General features: G+C 42.0%; 1 protein-coding gene across 2 annotated transcripts in view; it reads right to left on the reverse strand.

Annotated features, from left to right (window-relative positions):
- Positions 1-8,146: 8,146 nt before the first annotated feature.
- MCPH1 (microcephalin 1) overlaps positions 8,147-18,223 on the reverse strand; it is a 240,908-nt gene continuing 230,831 nt past the window's right edge. For both annotated transcript variants that reach the window (XM_059155872.1, XM_059155873.1), the window contains one exon: positions 8,147-8,532. In XM_059155872.1, the coding sequence (XP_059011855.1) occupies positions 8,477-8,532 (56 nt within the window). In that variant the 3' untranslated portion in view covers positions 8,147-8,476. The remainder of the gene's footprint in view (positions 8,533-18,223) is intronic.

An 18,223-nucleotide genomic window follows, 5' to 3' on the forward strand; every position in this document is an offset into this window, starting at 1 on the left:
CTTGGTCATGGTGAATCATCCTTTTTTTTTTTTTTTAAAGATTTTATTTGTTTATTTGACAGACAGAGATCACAAGTAGACAGAGAGGCAGGCACAGAGAGAGAGAGGGAAGCAGGACTCGATCCCAGGACCCTGAGATCATGACCTGAGCCGAAGGTAGAGGCTTAACCCACTGAGCCACCCAGGCGCCCGTGAATCATCCTTTTGATGTGCTACTGAATTCAGTTCATTAGTATTTTGTTGAGAGTTTCGGCATCTATATTCTAGTTTCTTTTCTGGTAGTATCCTTTTCTGGCTTTGGTATAAAGGTAATGCTGGCCTCATAAAATGAGTTTGAAGGTGTTCTATACTGTACAATTTTTAAAAAAAAATGTGAGAAGAACTGGTTAGTTACTAAGTGTTTGGTAAAATTCACCAATGAAGCATCTGGTCTGGGCTTTTCTGTGTTGGGAGAATTTTGATTATTGCTTCAGTCTCCTTACCAGTAATTGGTCTATTCAGATTTTCTCTCTCTTCCTGATACAGTTTTGGCGAGTTATATGTTTCTCAGCATTTTCCTGTTATTTCTAGGTTGTCCAATTTGTTGGCATATTCTTGTTCATAGCAGCCTCTCATGATCCTTAAATTTCAGTGGCATCAGTTTTCAATGTGTCTTGTTTTATTTATAACTTTGTTGATTTGGGTCCTCTTTTTTCCTTTGGTTTGTCTAGGTAAAAGTTTGTCCATTTTGTTTATCTTCAACAAACACTCTTGATTTGGTTAATTATTTGTATTGTGTTCCTGTTCTCTATTTCATTTATTTCTGTTCTATGTTATTTTCTTTCTTCTAACTTTGGTCTCTGTTCTTTTTATTTCATTAAGATGTAGAGATAGTTTTATTGTTTGTTTTGTGTGTGTGTGGCAGGGTGTGTTGGGGGTGTGTGTCTTTCTTCCTAATGTAGGCATTATTACTATGAACTTCTTTCCTAAAACCACTTTTGCCGCATCCCATTAAGTTCTGGTATGTTGTGTTTCCATTTTGTCTCAAGACCCCATGTTTCCCCTTGACTTTCTTCTCTGATCCATTAGTTGTTCAGAAGAGTGTTGTTGAATTTCTGCACGTTCATAAATTATTCAGTTTTCTTGTTACTGATTTCCAGCTTCATACCATTGTGGTCAGAGAAGATATGTGGCATAATTTCAATCTTTTTGAATTTTCCAAGACTTGTTTTGTGGCCAAAAACATGGTCTCTTGCAGAAAATGTTCTATGTGCACTTGAAAAAAATGTGTATCTTGCTGTTGTTGAATAGGTGCTTTGTATCTCTCTGTTCTATTTGGTCTAAAGTGTTGTTTAAATCTGATTTCTTACTGATTCTCTGTCTGGATGATCTATCTATTGTTGACTGTAGGGTATTAAAGTTCTCAACTACTATCATACTGCAGTTTATTATTCCTTTTATTTCTATTAGTTTTTGCTTTATGTATGTATTTAGGTGCTCAGATCTTGGTCACATAAATATTTATAATTGTCATATCTTCTTGGTGGATATATCCCTTTATCATTAAGGGACCTTCTATATCTCTTTATACCATTGTTAACGTCTGTTTTGTGTGATATTTGTATAGTTATCTGCTTTGTTTTTCTTGTTACCATTTGCTTGAAATGTCTTCTTGCTTCCCTTACTCTCACTCTTACACTAAAGTAAGCTGTAGAACTGGAAGAGTTAATGTGAGTTTTAGTTTGAAAGCAGGAAAGCTCAAGATTCAAGCAAAGAGACACTATTTCAGTTTGAGTCCAAAGGCAGAAAAGGACAAATATCTTAGGTAAAAACAGTCAGGCATGAAGAGTTCCACTTAACTCAGGGAGGTCCCACCCTTTTGTTCCATCCAGGCCTTCAACTGAATGGCTGAGGCGCCCTCACATTGGGGAGGCCAACTGGCTTTACTTGGTCTACTGATTCAAATGGTAATCTCATCCAGAGATGTCCCCACAGACACACCCAGAATCATATTTGACCACATATCCAGGTACCGCATAATCCAGTCATGTCAACCCATGAACATCACAAGGGGCCAGGACATTTCACATTATCTTCACCCTATTCAAGAGGTGAATGGTTAAACAAACTGTGGCACATCCATGCCTTGGAATACTGATCAACAATAAAAAGGAACCAACTATTCATACATACAATATGGAAGAATTCCCAGAGAATTGTGTGAGTGATAAAAGCCAATGCCAAAAGGTTACATACCGTACAATTCCATTCACATAAAAATCTTGAAATGACCCAGTTATAGAAATGGAAAACAGGTTAGTGGTTGCCAGGAGTTAAGGAAGTAGAGGAAGCTGGTAGGGAAGCAGGTGTGGTTATAAAGGGGCAACGTGAGTGATCACTGAGATAGGAACATTATCTATTTTCACTGTATAAGGGATACACAAACCTCAGAGGTGATGAAATTGCATAAAACTAAATACAAAAACACACATCCCAAACATATGGATGCCCAGTCAAGTTAAATCAGAATTGCTGTGTGCTGTCTGGTGTCTGCACATTTCTACAGTCACTCCTCAGCTGATTCTAATATTAAATCAGACTTAAGAGTCATTGACCAAGGTATTTGCAAAGAAATAACTTGATAAGAAATTTACAACATATTTGCAACACACTGCTAGAGACAGCAGTTCTGTGTGATAAGACATTAAAATCCCCAAATCATTAATTCCTATTTAGATGTAAATGATATGTAAATCTAAAATAGCCCTCCAAGGATTCTAAATCCTTGCTACTCAAACAGCTTCAGGACATCTGGGAGATTTGAGAAATGCAGAATTTCTCATCCCACCCCAGATCTCCTGAATGAGAATTTGCCTTTTATGGATATCCCCAGATGATTCAAATTCACTGTAAAGTTTGAGAAACACTCATATAAATCCTTCCTTAAATGTATATGCTCAGGATGCCTGGGTGGCTCAGTGGGTTAAAGCATTTGCCTTTGGCTCAGGTCATGATCTCAGGGTCCTGGGATCGAGCCCTGCATAGGGCTGTCTCCTCAGCAGGGAGCCTGCTTCCTCCTCTTTCTCTCTGACTGCCTCTCTGCCTACTTGTGATCTGTCTGTCAAATAAATAAATAAAATATTTTTTTAAAAATGTATATGCTCAGAATTTTCTCATAAACTTTTCAAACAATTGGTAGAGGGCATAGTTGTAAATAAGTCAATCTATTGTGATGATAATTTTTAAAAATTGATTGGAGAGAGAGAGTGTGACTGTGCAAGCCTCTGTTGTACAAGTCCGGGAGGAGCAGAGGGAGAGAACCCCAAGGAGGGTCTCCGCTGAGCACCCAGCCAGATGCAGGGGAGACTCGATCTCATAACCCTTGAGATCATGACATGAGCTGAAACCAGGAGTCAGATGTTTAACTGACTGAGCCACCCACTTCCCCCATTGTAATAATTTCTATGAGGAAATTAAATCTCTTAAGCCTTTAAATGGCATTTTTAAAAACACAAGATGTTGGTAATATCTAATATAACATGTAGTGGGAAATGTTCTGTCCAAAACCGCTGCAGTGTGTACACAAAATAATGGGAGTGGCTTTCACAACTCAAAGAAGCTTTAATTGCATCTGATGAAATTGCATTTGGGATTCATCTTTCCAGTGTTTGGTGTTTGACTCTATCTTTTATGTATAGACAGTTTGGTTTTTGTCTTCTTGGGCGCAAAGGAGTCCTGATGTTTAGGTTCTTTTCATAGAATTACTGCTCAGCCAGTTGAATGGCTTTGGAGGTGTCAGCTTCCTTGTCAGTCAAGACTGCCCTCCATGGGGCTCTCTCGTTAGTACTCGCAGAGACATCGTGGAGTTTATCCTTGGGGGGACAGAAGGACAGGCTCCGTGGGTAAGGATCTCTAACCTTCCCACTTCCCCTCCCAATTTTTAATCAGAGTTTAATCAGGGATCTGTTTTACCTATTGTGAGTTTCATGCAATATCATTTGAATAGCTTTCTTATTTTTTAATAAAAAAAGCTAGAAGTCATTGCTAATTAAGGTTTCTTGGAAATACTTTGATTTCAAGTTTAAGGACGATGGGATATTGATGTCTACTGGACACAAAGCATGTGCAGCATTTAGAATAGTGATCTTCATGTGGTGGGCACTAACTCAACATTTTAAAATTGATTCTTACCAGCCCACCAGCACCTCAGAGTTGCACTGCTGAGCCCAAGTGAGTTTGGAGTACTGTGTAGGGACATTCAAACACCCGTTCTTCCACCAACGGTTTTATGTGAGTCTGTGCAAGTTATGTAATGTCCAGATAGAGTATTCATAGATAATAATGAGTCCCACAGTCCCTTAACCACAACTCCAGAGTCCAAACAGTCTGAAAAATAGAAGGTTTTGTAAATGAATTAGAGGCAACTCGGACCTGAATATAGATGGAACTATGAATAGCTCTAGGGTATCCCGCTTAAACTGATGTGTCATTGCAGAAATATTAGGTACAGGTGCTGGCTTGGGGTTGCGCAGGGCATTGGACGCATCACAGCACTCTGTGTTGGGTGGGCCGCCAGGTAGCTGACCCTGGCAGGAGTTAGGAGAGCCAGAGTCTTACTGGGGATAACTCCTGTGAGAAATTCAGGGCGGATGAAGCAGGATCCCATAAGGAAAGCCTGCAGGACATCTGGCAGATTTTTGTATTAGCAGAATCGCTGGGTTCCTGAGCCACATTGGGCTCAGGTCTTGGCTGGGGACTGACTGCCCAGAAAGACAAGGGCTTGGCTTGGAAGGATGAGGCCAAGGTGCTGGCCATTGGTGGTTGAAGGCTGTCGGCTAGCTGTGTTCATTACAGCAGAACAGAAGGTTCTTTGTCAAGTGCGATCCGAGAGGTACCATGCCACAGTCGCCACACAACTGTTTCTTCTTTTAAACAGTTTCAAGGATGTTTTCTGCACCTTAAAATTGGCCTGGGGGAAGTGTGCCATTCAGCAATCTCAGTCAGTGCATGTGGTTGTATAACAAAAACCCTGACCCAGTTTCAGAACATCACCCCCAAATGTTAGCAGTCTCTTTCCACTCCTATCCCCAGTACAGAAACATTCATGTGTCTTTCTGCCTTTATGCTTTTGACTTCACTAGCATTTTTATCCAAATAGCATCATATAACATGTAATATTTTGAGTCTGGCTTCTTTCACTTGTTGTGTGTCTTTGGGGATGATCTGTGTTGTGGCATGCTGTCTTTAACATGTATGTACACATTTTGCATCTCCATTTTTCAAAGGATGGATTGCCTCCAGTTTGGGGCTGTTGTGAATAATGTTGCTGTGAACACTGGTGTACAACTCCTGGTGTAGACACATTTTCATTTCTCTAAGAGTGAAGTTGCTGGGTCATATGGTAAAGTATGTTTAATTTTCTTTCTTTCTTTCTTTCTTTTTTTCTGTAGGTTTAATTTTTAAAAGAAACTGCCAAACAGGTTTCAAAGGGACGGTACCATTTTAGTAGTCACACCAGCAGTATACGAGGGTTCTAGTTTCTCCACATATTGGTGTTGCCACAATTCTTAGTTACAGCCATTTCAGAGGGCATGTGGGTATCTCATTGTGCTTTGAGCTTGTTTCTCCAATGACTAATAATGTTGAGCCCCTTTTTGTGTTTATAATCATTTCTGTATGTTCTTGTGTGAAATGCCTTTTTCCATTTTTTATCTTCTTAACGAATAGTTCTTTACACAGTCTAGATAAAATTGCTTTATTAGATATATGGTTTGCATTTTCTTCTAGTCTGTGGCTTGTCTTTTCATTGTCTTATGGTTTCTTCTGATGAACGAAAAAAAAAAGGAACTTTGAGGCCCGATTCATTTGTGAATTGTGCCTTTAGTATCTATTTCATATCTAAGACATCTTTGCCTAACTTAATCTAAGATTTCCTGCTGTTCCTTCTAGGTATTTTATAATGTCAGTTTTATGAACATCAGTGGCTCTCAGATGAGAATTTTGCTCTCCGGGGACCATTTGGAACACCAGGAGACCATTTGGATTGTCAGAGCTGGGTGGGGTGTATTACTAGTGTCTAGTAGGTAGAGAAGACCAGTAATGGTGTTAAATGTACTACAGTGCATGGCACAGCCCCCGACAGCAAAGAATGATCTCATCCAGGATGTCAGTGGTGCTGAGGTTGGCAAGCCCTGACCTGGGTTTCTGGTCCATTTTGAGTTAATTTTTGATTATGGTATGATGGTATGGTATGGTAAGGATCTACACATATTTTCTTTTGACTTTGCGTATGAAGGATATAAGTGTATTTTTTCTTCTTGTTTTTCTTTTTCCATGACATCTGTTGTAAGGAATATCCTACTGCATTGCACAGCCTGGCACCTTTGTTGAAAATCAACTGACCATAAATATTAAGATTTATACTTAGATTCTCTATTTTGTTCCCTTGATCTATATTCCACTTTTGTGCCAACACCACACTTCTTGACTGCTTTAATTTTATAGTACATTTTGAAATCCAGCAGAGTAAATCTTCCAACATAGCTTTTTCTAAAAAACTGTTTTGTCTACTAGGGTTTCTTTGCATTTTCATATCAGTTTTTAGCATCAGATTTTCAAATGCAACAAAAAAAAGCCACCTGGGATTTTGATGATTACATTTAATCTATAGATGAATTTGAGGAGAACTGACATCAATATTGAGTCTTCTAATCCAAAAATTTGGCATATTTTAACGTTTTTCTCAGCAGTGATAGGTTTTAGTAAAATGTCTTACATTTCCTGAATTTTTTTCCTATTGAATTTTAGTTGCCATAGTAAATGAAATTGTATTCTTAATTCCATTTTTGAATTATGTATTGCAGTGCACAGAAACACAATTCAGTTTTGTATATTGATTATAAATCTTGCTTACCTTGCTCATTTATTCCATATTATCTTTGATTCTTTATTATTTTCTACAGGTAGTAGTAACCTTTCAGAATAGTTTTACTTCATTTCCAACCTACATGCCTTAATTCCTTTTTCTTGATGCCTTCTCTGGGTGTAATCCGCAGTACAGTCTCACAGAGAAATGCTGAGAGACACGTACCTTTCAAAATTAAAATATAGAGAGCTCTGAGATACTTCTTAGCTCTGTGTTTCAGATAAGGGATTACCAACCTGTAGCAACTAACTTCTAGGATTATTAGATTGCATGAGGTACCAGCTATACAATGCTTAGTGTAATTCCTGACCCAAATTAGCATCCTCCTAAAATGTTACTTTTTAGAAAGAATCTCAACCAGTCACTGGCAGGCCAGCATTTGGAATCAGAACTTGACACGGACAGTGCAGGCCTAGGTGGTCATCTGTGGCTGATGGGGTAGGGGACAGTCCCTAACATGTCAGCACAATTTTCACTGGCCTCCTGGGAATCTGTGGTGTTGTGGGAGCTCTGCCAAGTACCTGAGCTTCAAGGTAGCCAAGCCCACTGTGGCTGTGGGTATCGCGAAACAGGGTTTATAACATGGAAGGAGGGGCAGAGGCCTGCTGAGTTGTACGGAGGCTCAGTTGTTCTTGGGGCTTGAGTAATAGTAGGGGATTGTCGGGGGAGCATGTATACGATTAAAACTAAGAGGAAACCCTTTTTTCCCGGCACATTGTTATTTCCTTCTTCAAAGGTTTATCGTAGAAGCGGTTACGCAAATTTATGGAGGGACTTGGAGTTTATTAAGGTCGGGATGACAGCAGAGATGAAGGCGGGTAGCACGGGGAGGGAACGGTACCAGCAGGAAGTCTGCGTGGCACCTTCAGCCTTGTGAGCACTTAGCATTTCTCTCCTTTAGAAGGTGACCAGTTAGTGTGTGTGCGATTCAGCCCACTGCCAATTCCTCTGAAGGAACGGCAAGCATTGTGTAGCCAGTGGAGGCCATGGTCTCTCGTTGGTAACTCTCTCCTCACCATAAACTAACCCAGAGAAGCACTAGTTACTGCAACACTCCCACACCTGTCTTTATTAGTTACTTTGAGAAGAATCTCAAGTAGGTAAAAAGGAACCCTAATAACTGATTGATAACCTTCGTGTCTAGGATATGAAATGTCAGTGAAGATCTTTGAGCCCAAAGATCTTTGAGTCCAACCAGGAAACTTAAGGTGTTCTTTGATCTCAGAAATAAAACAACTAAAAGGAATTCCCACTCTTTATTTAACAGTATAGTGCTTCCATGACCAAGGTTCTGTGACCTTTTAATCATGATCATCATTAAAATACTAAGACTGGCATTACATAGAAGAGGCCCAAATAGAGCTGGTCAGTGCTTCTTTAAAGCACACATTCAGTCATCAGAAAGGCAAATGGAGGAGGTTCTTTATATAAAAACCACAAGGCACACAGGTGATGATATAAAAAGGCATCGCTTCTATGTCCATTCCTTCTCTCAGTGTTTGCTTATGTCAGTGTCCAGAGACAGCTTTGCGAGCTATTGGCAGCAGCCCGTGGTGTTGACTGGTGGCTCCCTCACTGAGGCAACAGGTAGTTGTCAAAGGCACAGACCTTGTGCTGAGTGACTGAATCTAGAGAAAGAGAAAAGCGGGTTAGCATTTACAACGGGCAACCATACAGCGGAATAGAAACCTTTTTATTTACACAAGGTCCTATTTTAAAATCTTACATGGCTTAGAGCTGCCCTGACTGTACGTCCACATAGCACATGTGGCTACTTAAAGTAAAATAAATGATTCAGTTTCCGTCACACGAGCACATTTTAAGGGCTCAGTAGGCACATATTCCTATAGATACTGGACATACAGGGTGTTGGCATCATGGCAAGATGCTACGTCAGGGTGGGAAGTTTGCCAGTCTGTGGCATGGAAGGCCAGAATTCAAATATCTGCTCGCTACAGAAAATACTCTCTGGTGGCAAAGTCTGTGTAACTATGTAAGTTGTCCATACGGCACAACACATTCTAGGCCGTGTAGCTAGCCTATCTACCTAGCTGAGTACTTCAGGCAGAGTACAGAGTTAGTAAGCAGTTTCTACTACTCAGGTCTTTCTCTTTCCGTTGAAGAAGCTGGACTAGTGAGCTCTAAAGTCCTGTCAGTCTGAAGGCCTGTCATTTCATCAAAGTCACAAGAAGTCCCCTGGTCCAGGATGAGCTACAGATGCAGGAGAACGTTCCACTCCCAGCCCTGCTTGTAGGAGGATGAGAGAGGAACGCAGTGGGTTGGCAACACTGATGGAATTGCAAATTAAGTCACAGTTAACTTAATAATTACTATTATGGGATGTCCACAGGGATGGACAAATTATATTGAAGGATCTTAAGATGCCACAACGACAAGCGATAGCAGAGAGAAAGTAAAAAAATAGGTTTGTTCTGTGAATACAGGAAGATAGTGGAAGACAAAATGGCGCATCTTCGGTGTAGGTCCCGAGAGTGTCCCAGAATTTAGTCGTGGCCTGCCCAGGACAAATGCACCTCCCCACAAAAGGTCTGAGCCAGTGAGCTGCATTTCAGACGGGAGGCGCACTAACACTTGTTTTATATATTATATACATGATACATTAAGATTAATATGCTGACATGGCTTTTACAACCATTAGTAGCACTAAGCACAACCATTTACTTCTCTGCACAATGCAGTGAAGTGACAGTATCATGATTTCCGTTTTAGTGTTAGTCCTTCATTCGTGGTATGCGTTGGACATACTTTCTCTCTATCATTCACCTTTTGACTTTTCTTATGCAAAGAAGTTTTTAGGGATGCATTCAGATTATGTAAATCACTTACTGCGTCTGGACTTTGAACCATAGGTAGAAAGCTTTTCCCTTTACCTTGTTTTAAAGCAATTCACTCCTATTTTCTTCCAGGTGGTAAAACTCTGTGGATTCAATTTTTACACCTAAGGTTTCTGACGGGATGTCATTTTTGAAAGCCAGAAAAGATTGCAAAAAAGATGGCAATCTTGTCTAATTAATCAAAAATAAAATATAACACAAGGCCAAATATTTCTTTTAAAAAAAAATGGTGACATACTTGTAAAAAAATTAACACACTTATTCTGATGTTTACATGAAAGAAAAAATACATAGCAAGACAATTTTGAAGAAAAGGAATAGTGAGAATATGATACACTAGATACCAAAACACACTATAAAATTACAGTAGTAAAATAGTATGTAATTCGCACAGAACCAGATAAATGGGTCAATGGGAGAGTCTGGAAACATGGCCTTACATATTTGGGAAATTAACAGACGAGTCAAAGGGCATTCAAAATCAGTGCCGAATGGGCGAGTTACAAACAGTACATGGTACAATCCCCTCACATCACACAATAAATAAATTACAGATGAATAAGCTATAAACAAGAAAAGAAATGTAAGTATTCATTGAGATAGGAGACTAGTTCTCAAGCTCAGAGGCTAGAGATAACCTTCCTAAGTGAAACCCAAATTCACATGCCTTGGGAAAGTGGAATCTGAATCCACAGAGATTAATAATTAAATACTAAAACCTCTGTAACACAGAATACACAATAAACAGAATTAAAGATGGGGCAGCTGAGAGAACTTTACACTGAGAACCTAAGATTAGGGACCGCATTTTAGAAGGATTCTGTAGAACAGTGTGAAAAAGAAACCAGCCTAATTTCCAACTAGGCCACGGACAAGGACAGGCCGTCCATGAGACCTAGAAACCCTCTCTCAGACAGGCCCACGCGTCTGCGACTTAGTAGTTGGGGAACGACAGATTAAGTAACGTGATCTATTCGTCCAGTTCGTCAGATCACCAAATAATGAAAATATGGGTCCTGTCCGATACTGGTGAGGACGTGGGAAACAGGACATCCATATGCCGTAAAATACTCGCACCACCGAGCGTTGTGTCAAGACTGAGAGAACACAGTAGCCGGGGCACCACGACGCCAGAGACCAATCTGCTTCACAGAAATTCTCACGCCTGGGATTGCCCTCGAATAGTCAAAGCTCAAAAGGAAGGATCTCTTAAAATTGAGTTCAAATTGTTCCAGCTAGATCCTACAAAGTCCATAATAGCAGAAACCGTGGAAATCACTTCAAACGTCCAGCCATGAGCGCATGGCATCATCACACTCCCGCCAAGGGCTCAGAACGAGGTGGCTGTTCCTGTGTTAAAATGGAAGCTCTCCTAGACAGGGTCCAACAAAAACTCCAGGAGTATGGGAGCCTCCGTCTCAGAAAACCCTCGAACAATACATTGGTTTATATACATTTATTTCTATATAACTATGTTTTTGAAAAATTAAAACCACTCTTCCATCTTTATGGTAGTTGAAGGGAGGGTTGTTAAGGTTTGGGGACTTGATGTATTTCTCTGTTTGAGTTCTTGGACCTGAAATCAAATGTCACTCCATACATCCATGCGGGCAGCGTCCATTCATTCATTCATTCGCTGGTGGATGAGAGAGGTTGACTGGAGAAGAGGCAGGTTTTTAACTTAGATAAAATAAAAGAGAATCCTAAATGTGACTTCACAACTTAAGTCTGTGGCCGACCCCCTCTTGCTGAGGTGGGCTCTATGCTGGCACCCCGTAAGGAATTATCCCACGGGCTCGGGAGAAACCGTACTGAGGTGCGTGTAGTGCTGGGCCTGTGCGTGTGCTGAGCAAACCCGGGCGTCGGAAGAGCTCCTGACCGCGGCCTGGTGGCTGAAAGCCAGGACGTCCGTGTCCGGGGAGCCCCTCATGTCTCCAGGCAGGTCCCCAAACATGTACACACACATGTGAAAAACGACTTCTGTCCAAGTTCATTTGTCATCTGAGGACAGCCACATTCCCAAAATTCCAACGTCACATCATACGCATCCTCTGCAAACACCCCATAAAATGGGACCAGCAGGACGGATGTCCGAGGAACGCCGGTCCTGCCCAGTGGAAAGAGAGACAAACAATACACGAGTAGCTCCCGTGAAATTTAAACTGGGGAAAAAAAAAAAAAGTTTGTCTTATTTTAACAAGGTTAGTTAGCAGGTCTTGGCGCACCTTTACACACGAGTCACTTTACTGGCTGCACTTCGGTGTGGTCTGAGGATTGGGATGGTGAAGGAACGTGTTATTTTGTGGACAGTGCGGCAGGCCGGTCAGTTTATTGAACTGACGCTCCCGTTGCCGGCAGCTAATGGCACTGTGTGGGGAGAGAGCTAGAACTCTCAGGACCCCACTGGGAGCTTTATCTTCGCTTATCACAAGCAGCGGATGACAACTCTAGGGCTGAAACAGGAGCAGCCACGCGGCCAGACACTCGGCTGTGGGATCGGCTCTTCCGCTCTGTCGGAGTCACCCGGCCTCTGGGAACACTAGGACAGGGGCTTGACACTGAAGGCATCCTTAGCAGGGGGCCCAGCCGGTCACAAATGATCCTAAAGTCCTTTCTCTGAACGAGCCTGCGACTGCCCTTCCCAGAATTGTCATCTGCGGATCTCATGTCCCTCTGGAACCACACGGAACCAGACTTCCCGCCTCTTCCGCGTGGCAGTCCTGCAGGCTCTGCGCTCCATGCTGAGTGAGCCCCTGTTCCTTCAGGGCTTCGACGGATCCTGATCTCTGGGACCATCCGCCTTCTCTCCGATGCTCACATTCAACTCTGGGAGTTGTCCTCGACTCCTCTGGCCTGGTAACCACGTGCTGTCTATCAGCAAGGCCAGCTGGCTCTAGGATTTCTACTAGAAGTCTGGCAGCTTCACACCTCCCCCCACTGTCACCCCCTGGTCGTGACCACCCACCATCATTTATCACCAGGACCAGGGCAAGGGTCTAAAACTGCTCTCTCTGCTTCTGCTTAAAGATATATATTCTCCCACTTAAAATCCTTTGGTGGCTTCCATTTCTAGTCAGAACAAAACTAAAGGTGTCACCATGGCTCAAAAGGGCCTTGAGCGGTCCAGCCTCTGGCCACTTCTCCAGCTTCATTTCTCATCACTTCTTCAGACAGTCCAGGGCCCCTGCTGCCTCTCTACATTGGTCCTAGCTGTTCCCTTAGCCTAAAAGGCCAGTCGCTTAGACCGACAGGAGCCCACGCTTGTGTTCCTCATTGGGGTCTCAGCTAGAATACAGCTCTTCCGCGAGGAGCCAACCTCTCCGTCTCTGTAACGACCCACGCCCTGTTCTCTTTGTAGCACTGATCACCGACAGGATTTCAAAAACACATTGTAATGTGTTAATGAAGACAGACAATATTTGTCTTCATTAGAATCTAAGTCCCACAGGGACAAGCTCCGTGTCTGCCTTGTCAATTCCTATTCCAGTAATGCCCACATGATGCTGGGGGCTCAAGACGGAACCCGAATGAATGAGTGAATGACCTGACATCATGTGTATTTGAAGGAAACTGCTCAGTCTAAAATAATGGGCAGTTTTTCCATCTGCTCTGATACTAGGCTGGACACATTCATCTACTGAAAACTTTTCCAAGAGCACGCCAAGAATGGGGCTGGTGTCACAGACAGGATCGTCTGCTAGCTTATGCCTAGTATACTAGCGGTCACCTCTCACCCAAGAAATGTGAGAGAAACGATATTATTGGGGCATAACCTTGAATTCACTAGTTTTTCTATTATGTTTTACAGTCATTTACTACTGGATATAGCAATGCTCCTGGTTTTACCAAGTGAATCTAATAGACTAATCTTGCTGAATCAGTTTTAACTGTTTCTTAGTTGTCCTAGATTTTTCTGTGTTAAGCAGCTGTTTCATACGCAAATATGAGGATTTGTCTCTTTCTTTATAATTCTTACATTTCCTTTGTGTGTCTCCTCTTATCCCTTGGGTTAGGAACTCTCGATCTCTGTTGAAAGAGTAAGAGTAGTCATATGTATTTTGTACTTGCTTAAACCTCAAACTAAGGTTTTCATTAGTAAATAAAAGATATACTGTAGGTTTTCTATAGCTACGTTACCACATTAAGTTCTCTTTTATTCCTAGTTAATGAAGAGTCTTTATCACGACCAGACACTGGAATTTTCTTTTTGACATCTGAGAAAATTAGTGGACCAGAAAAAAAAAAAAAAGATTTAATGACATCTATCTTTACATTCTTGGGCTAAACTCTACTTGATCGCATGTTTCTTAACTCATTGCTAAATTTAATGTGCAAAATATTTTATCTTGGAATTCTATGTCCATATAAATTTAAGTAGTATTAGTTCAAGATCATGCTAGCCTTATAAAATGAGATGAAGAGCTTCCCCCTTCACTTTTCTCTGCAGCAGTTCGTAGTGTTTGGTCTTACCTGTCCTAGACAGTTTTAACAGGATCTTGAAAATATTTTCTATAGTAATACAAACATGACACACAATTTACCATTTTGTCCATTTTTCAGTTAAGAATAGTCGTGATGCTATGTGACCATTACCACGATTCATTTCCAGAACCGTCTCATAATCCCAAATACAATCTCCATGGTCATTAAATAACCACTCAGCAGTGTAATTCCCACCTCCTCCTAGTCTCTGGCAACCTGTATAAGCTCCGTCTCTATGGACGGGTCTGTTCTGGGTAATTCATGTAAATGGAATCATATAATATTCGCCCTTTTGTGGCTGGCTAATTTCACTTAACATGTTTTTCGTGTTTATTCACTTTGTAGCATGTATCAGAATATCTTTCCTTTTTACGGTTGAACGATTCACCACTGTATGTATAGACCACATTTTGTTCCGCCGATGGACGTTTGAGTCGCTTCCACATTCTGGCTATTGCAAACAGTGCTGTTATGAACACACGTATGCAAATATTTGTTCAGTTCTTTGAGATATATAACTGCAAGTAAAATCACTGGGTCACAAGGTAGTTCTGTTTAATTTTTTGAGGAACAACTGTAACTGTCTCCTACCCTGGCTTCTCTAATATCCTCAACAGTGCTTTTCTGTTTTTATGGTAGCCATCCTTATGGGTCTCAAGTGGTACCTGATGGTGATTTTAATCTGCATTTTCCTAATGATTTGATGATGAGCATATTTTCACATGCTTATTGACCATTTGTATATCTCCTCTGGAGAAATGTCTAGTCAAGTCTTGGACCTGTTTTTTAATCAGGTCTTGTGTTGTTGTTGTTGAGCTGTATTAATTCTATTTTTTAGATATCGACCCTTACTTTAGCAAACATTCTCTCTCATTCCATCATAGGCTGGCTTTTCACTCGGTTGATTGTGTCCCATGATGGATGAAAGGTTGTCTTTTTGTTTTTCTTGTTGGGATTTGTTACCTATTTTTGTGTTTGTTTCCTACTTTGCAGCTTTTAAAAGTAGTTTCTACCTTTTTTCCTGCACATATTATTCGAGATGAGTGAGCAAGTCAGTTTCTTTGGTATTTCCCAAGCAGGTTAGAACAAAATAAGGGCTGCATCCCAGGAGAGGAAACCGAGATGGTGGGGCACAAGTAGGAGTCACACAGCTTCCCGACTGCCCTGAACAAGGCTTGGCTTGATTGGCCTTTGTCCTGATTGCTAAACCTTTGGTTGCTGCGCAGCGCTCCCACAGACTTGGTTTAGACGGTCAGCTCTGGCTGGGGGCTTTCTGGGGTTTCTGTGGGGAAGAAGGAAGCCTGGATCTTTTCAGTCTACCATTTTGCGGATGTCACTCCGGGCAGGTGTCTTTTTTTTGACGGAGGGTAAGAGGCATACATTTATCATTCAGTTTTTTAAATGGTTGAAATTGTTCAGGTTTTCTATGTCTTGAGTTTATTCTGATAATTTTTTTCTAGAAGTTGTCCATCTTATTTTCAAAACGGCTGGTATGAATTTATTCAGCGTGCTGTCCTGATTTCTAAATATCCTTACTGTCTCTGTGGTGGCCGCCCCAGTTCAGTTCATAGAATGTTCACGGGAACCTTTTCTCTTCCTCTTGATGCTGCTAGGATTTTTGACTACCGATGGTTTTTTCCCCCCAAAGAGCTCTTTCATCTCTCAAAAACCTTTTTTTGCCTTGATTTTGTTAATATTTGATACATTTTTATTATTCACTTCCTCCAACATTCTTCTGTATTTATTGCTATGTATTCGTTCATCCTCAAGTACCAAAACTTAAGAAAAATAAGATCTTCATCCACGTATTTTTTCTCCTCCTGCAAACTGGGAACCGCTTCTTGTCACTTCACGCAGAGGCTGGATCCTTCAGCTTCGGTGTCCGCATGCACCACCTGAGTGCCTCTGTTATGGCTGCGCAGAGATGCCACTTACTGGGAGTGGCATTAAAATCTTACTTTTTACAAAGGAAGAGTCTGAATGGAGATGCAGGTGCCTAGGAACGCTGGATCTGTAATTCACCAAGTGGCTCTGGCAGAGAAATTCAGATCCCTTCATTTGATAAAGGCACAGGTCTCTCCTGTGACCTCAGAACTTGTTTCCCGCAGCGTTCCTCCACTGCGGTGGGTGTTCATAAAGCAGCCCACCCTGGGAGGCTTGAACAATAGGAATTACGATCTCATAGCCTGGGGAGGCCAGGAGCCCAAGAACAAAGTGCCAGCAGATCTGGTTTGTCCTGAGGCCTCTCTCCATGGCTTGCAGACGCTGTCTTCTCTGTTCTCACATGGCCTTCCCTCTGTGTACACACTGCTGGTGTCTCTTGTGTTCTCACAAGGATACCAGTCCAAGATCAGGGATCCCCCACGATGATACTGTTTAATCACCTCTTGAGGGACCAGGACCTCCAAACACAGTCACATGCCAAGGTCCTGGGGTCAGGACATCAGCATTCAGATCTGGGGGCACAATTCAGTCCATAACAAAAGGCACATCGCTTTCAGTTCTGTGGCGCCCAGTACTAACTGCCTAACGTGCAACACTGAAAAACTCCCCATACTTCACAGACACACAAAAACCCCTTGTAAAGAGTGTTACTACACTAGGTCTGGAAGCAAAGAGCCTAAGCTGCTGGCCATGTCCCATGCAGGGGCTGAGCTCTGGGATTTCTTTATGGCCATTAACCCCCAGCCCCCAAGGCAGGGCTGGAGTTCCCACTCGAGCACGCACCTCTGCACAGGGGAGCACCCACAAACCTGTGCCCAAGACAGTCCTGTGAGCCTGTCAAAACCCGAATGCCCAGCGTGGCCGCCACGGGGCCAGTGGGACTCCCCAAACTCAGGACGGCATTTCTGGTGGTGGATATATAATGTCGCCGTGGTCACACTATTTCCCGTTCTGAGTTGAATACGCAGCTGACTGTCATCTTCTACTTTATTTTTTGTTTTTAAGTGAGGCTTGAAAACTGCCCTGGCTTGTAAGGTGTAGGGGAGGGTCTTTTATTTTCCACTTCCCTTGTCAAGATGCTGCTTCACTCCTGTATCACCCATGAGGCTCACATCTGGTGACTAGAGGTCAGTTGGCATAAATATAACAGAGAAGCTCAGTGAGACAGGTTAGGAAAGTTCAAAGGTCACCATCTACGAACACTAGTTGACCAGTGAATACAATTAAGGGGAAATCTACTTTCGGAGCACACGCTTCCCCTTACCTCTCCAAGTTAATGCTTCCTATTTCAGCAGCTGGCAGTTAATTTTTGAAAAAAGGGTGTGTGTATGTATATATATATATTTTTAAGTCATATTTATATTTTTAAAACTTAAACACATGAGATGCCAAAATCACAGAATTCCACCTGTTTTATTCCCATTCATGTCTATCCTGGTAGATGTCCTCCATTTGAGAGCAACTCAAAATGTAAATAATTCATCATGTCGTCTGTGATTGCGTCTTAAGAATCTGCCGCCACTTTCTGACTAGTTGCTGAGCTCCTGGGGGAGGATGGTGTCCAGCAGTATCCTGAGGAGGGGGCAGGCTGGGGGCAGACCTGCCCCAGGTTCTTCCCTTTCTCCTCCTCAGCACAAGGATTCACTGCCTGTGGCTTGTTGCTTCTCTGCAGTAAACATGTGGACGGAAAGGATGTCAAGGAACCCGACATCATCTGTTTAATCACGCACCCCAAGGGCAGAGGCCCCCTGAGCGGTCTTGCTTTCAGAAAATGCCACACTGGAGAGCTTTTTCCTAGGCCCCGTTGTGTGGTCAGCCTTCCAGGGAAACAATGACCTAGGCCAGCCTGCAAAAGCCTAGCCACATGCTATCAGAGATCTTTTTCCTGAAAACATTGACATGGGGAGACCGTCAAATCAAATGCCTTTTATAAGTTATAAGGAAATCATGCAGAGGCTAATTTTTTTCCCCTTTTGGCAACGCTGTGGAGCACATTACATTATGTTCCCACAATAGCATAAAATGTATGTCTTATCAC

The sequence above is a fragment of the Mustela lutreola genome, chromosome 18, assembly GCF_030435805.1.
Source record: "Mustela lutreola isolate mMusLut2 chromosome 18, mMusLut2.pri, whole genome shotgun sequence".
NCBI lineage: Eukaryota > Metazoa > Chordata > Mammalia > Carnivora > Mustelidae > Mustela > Mustela lutreola.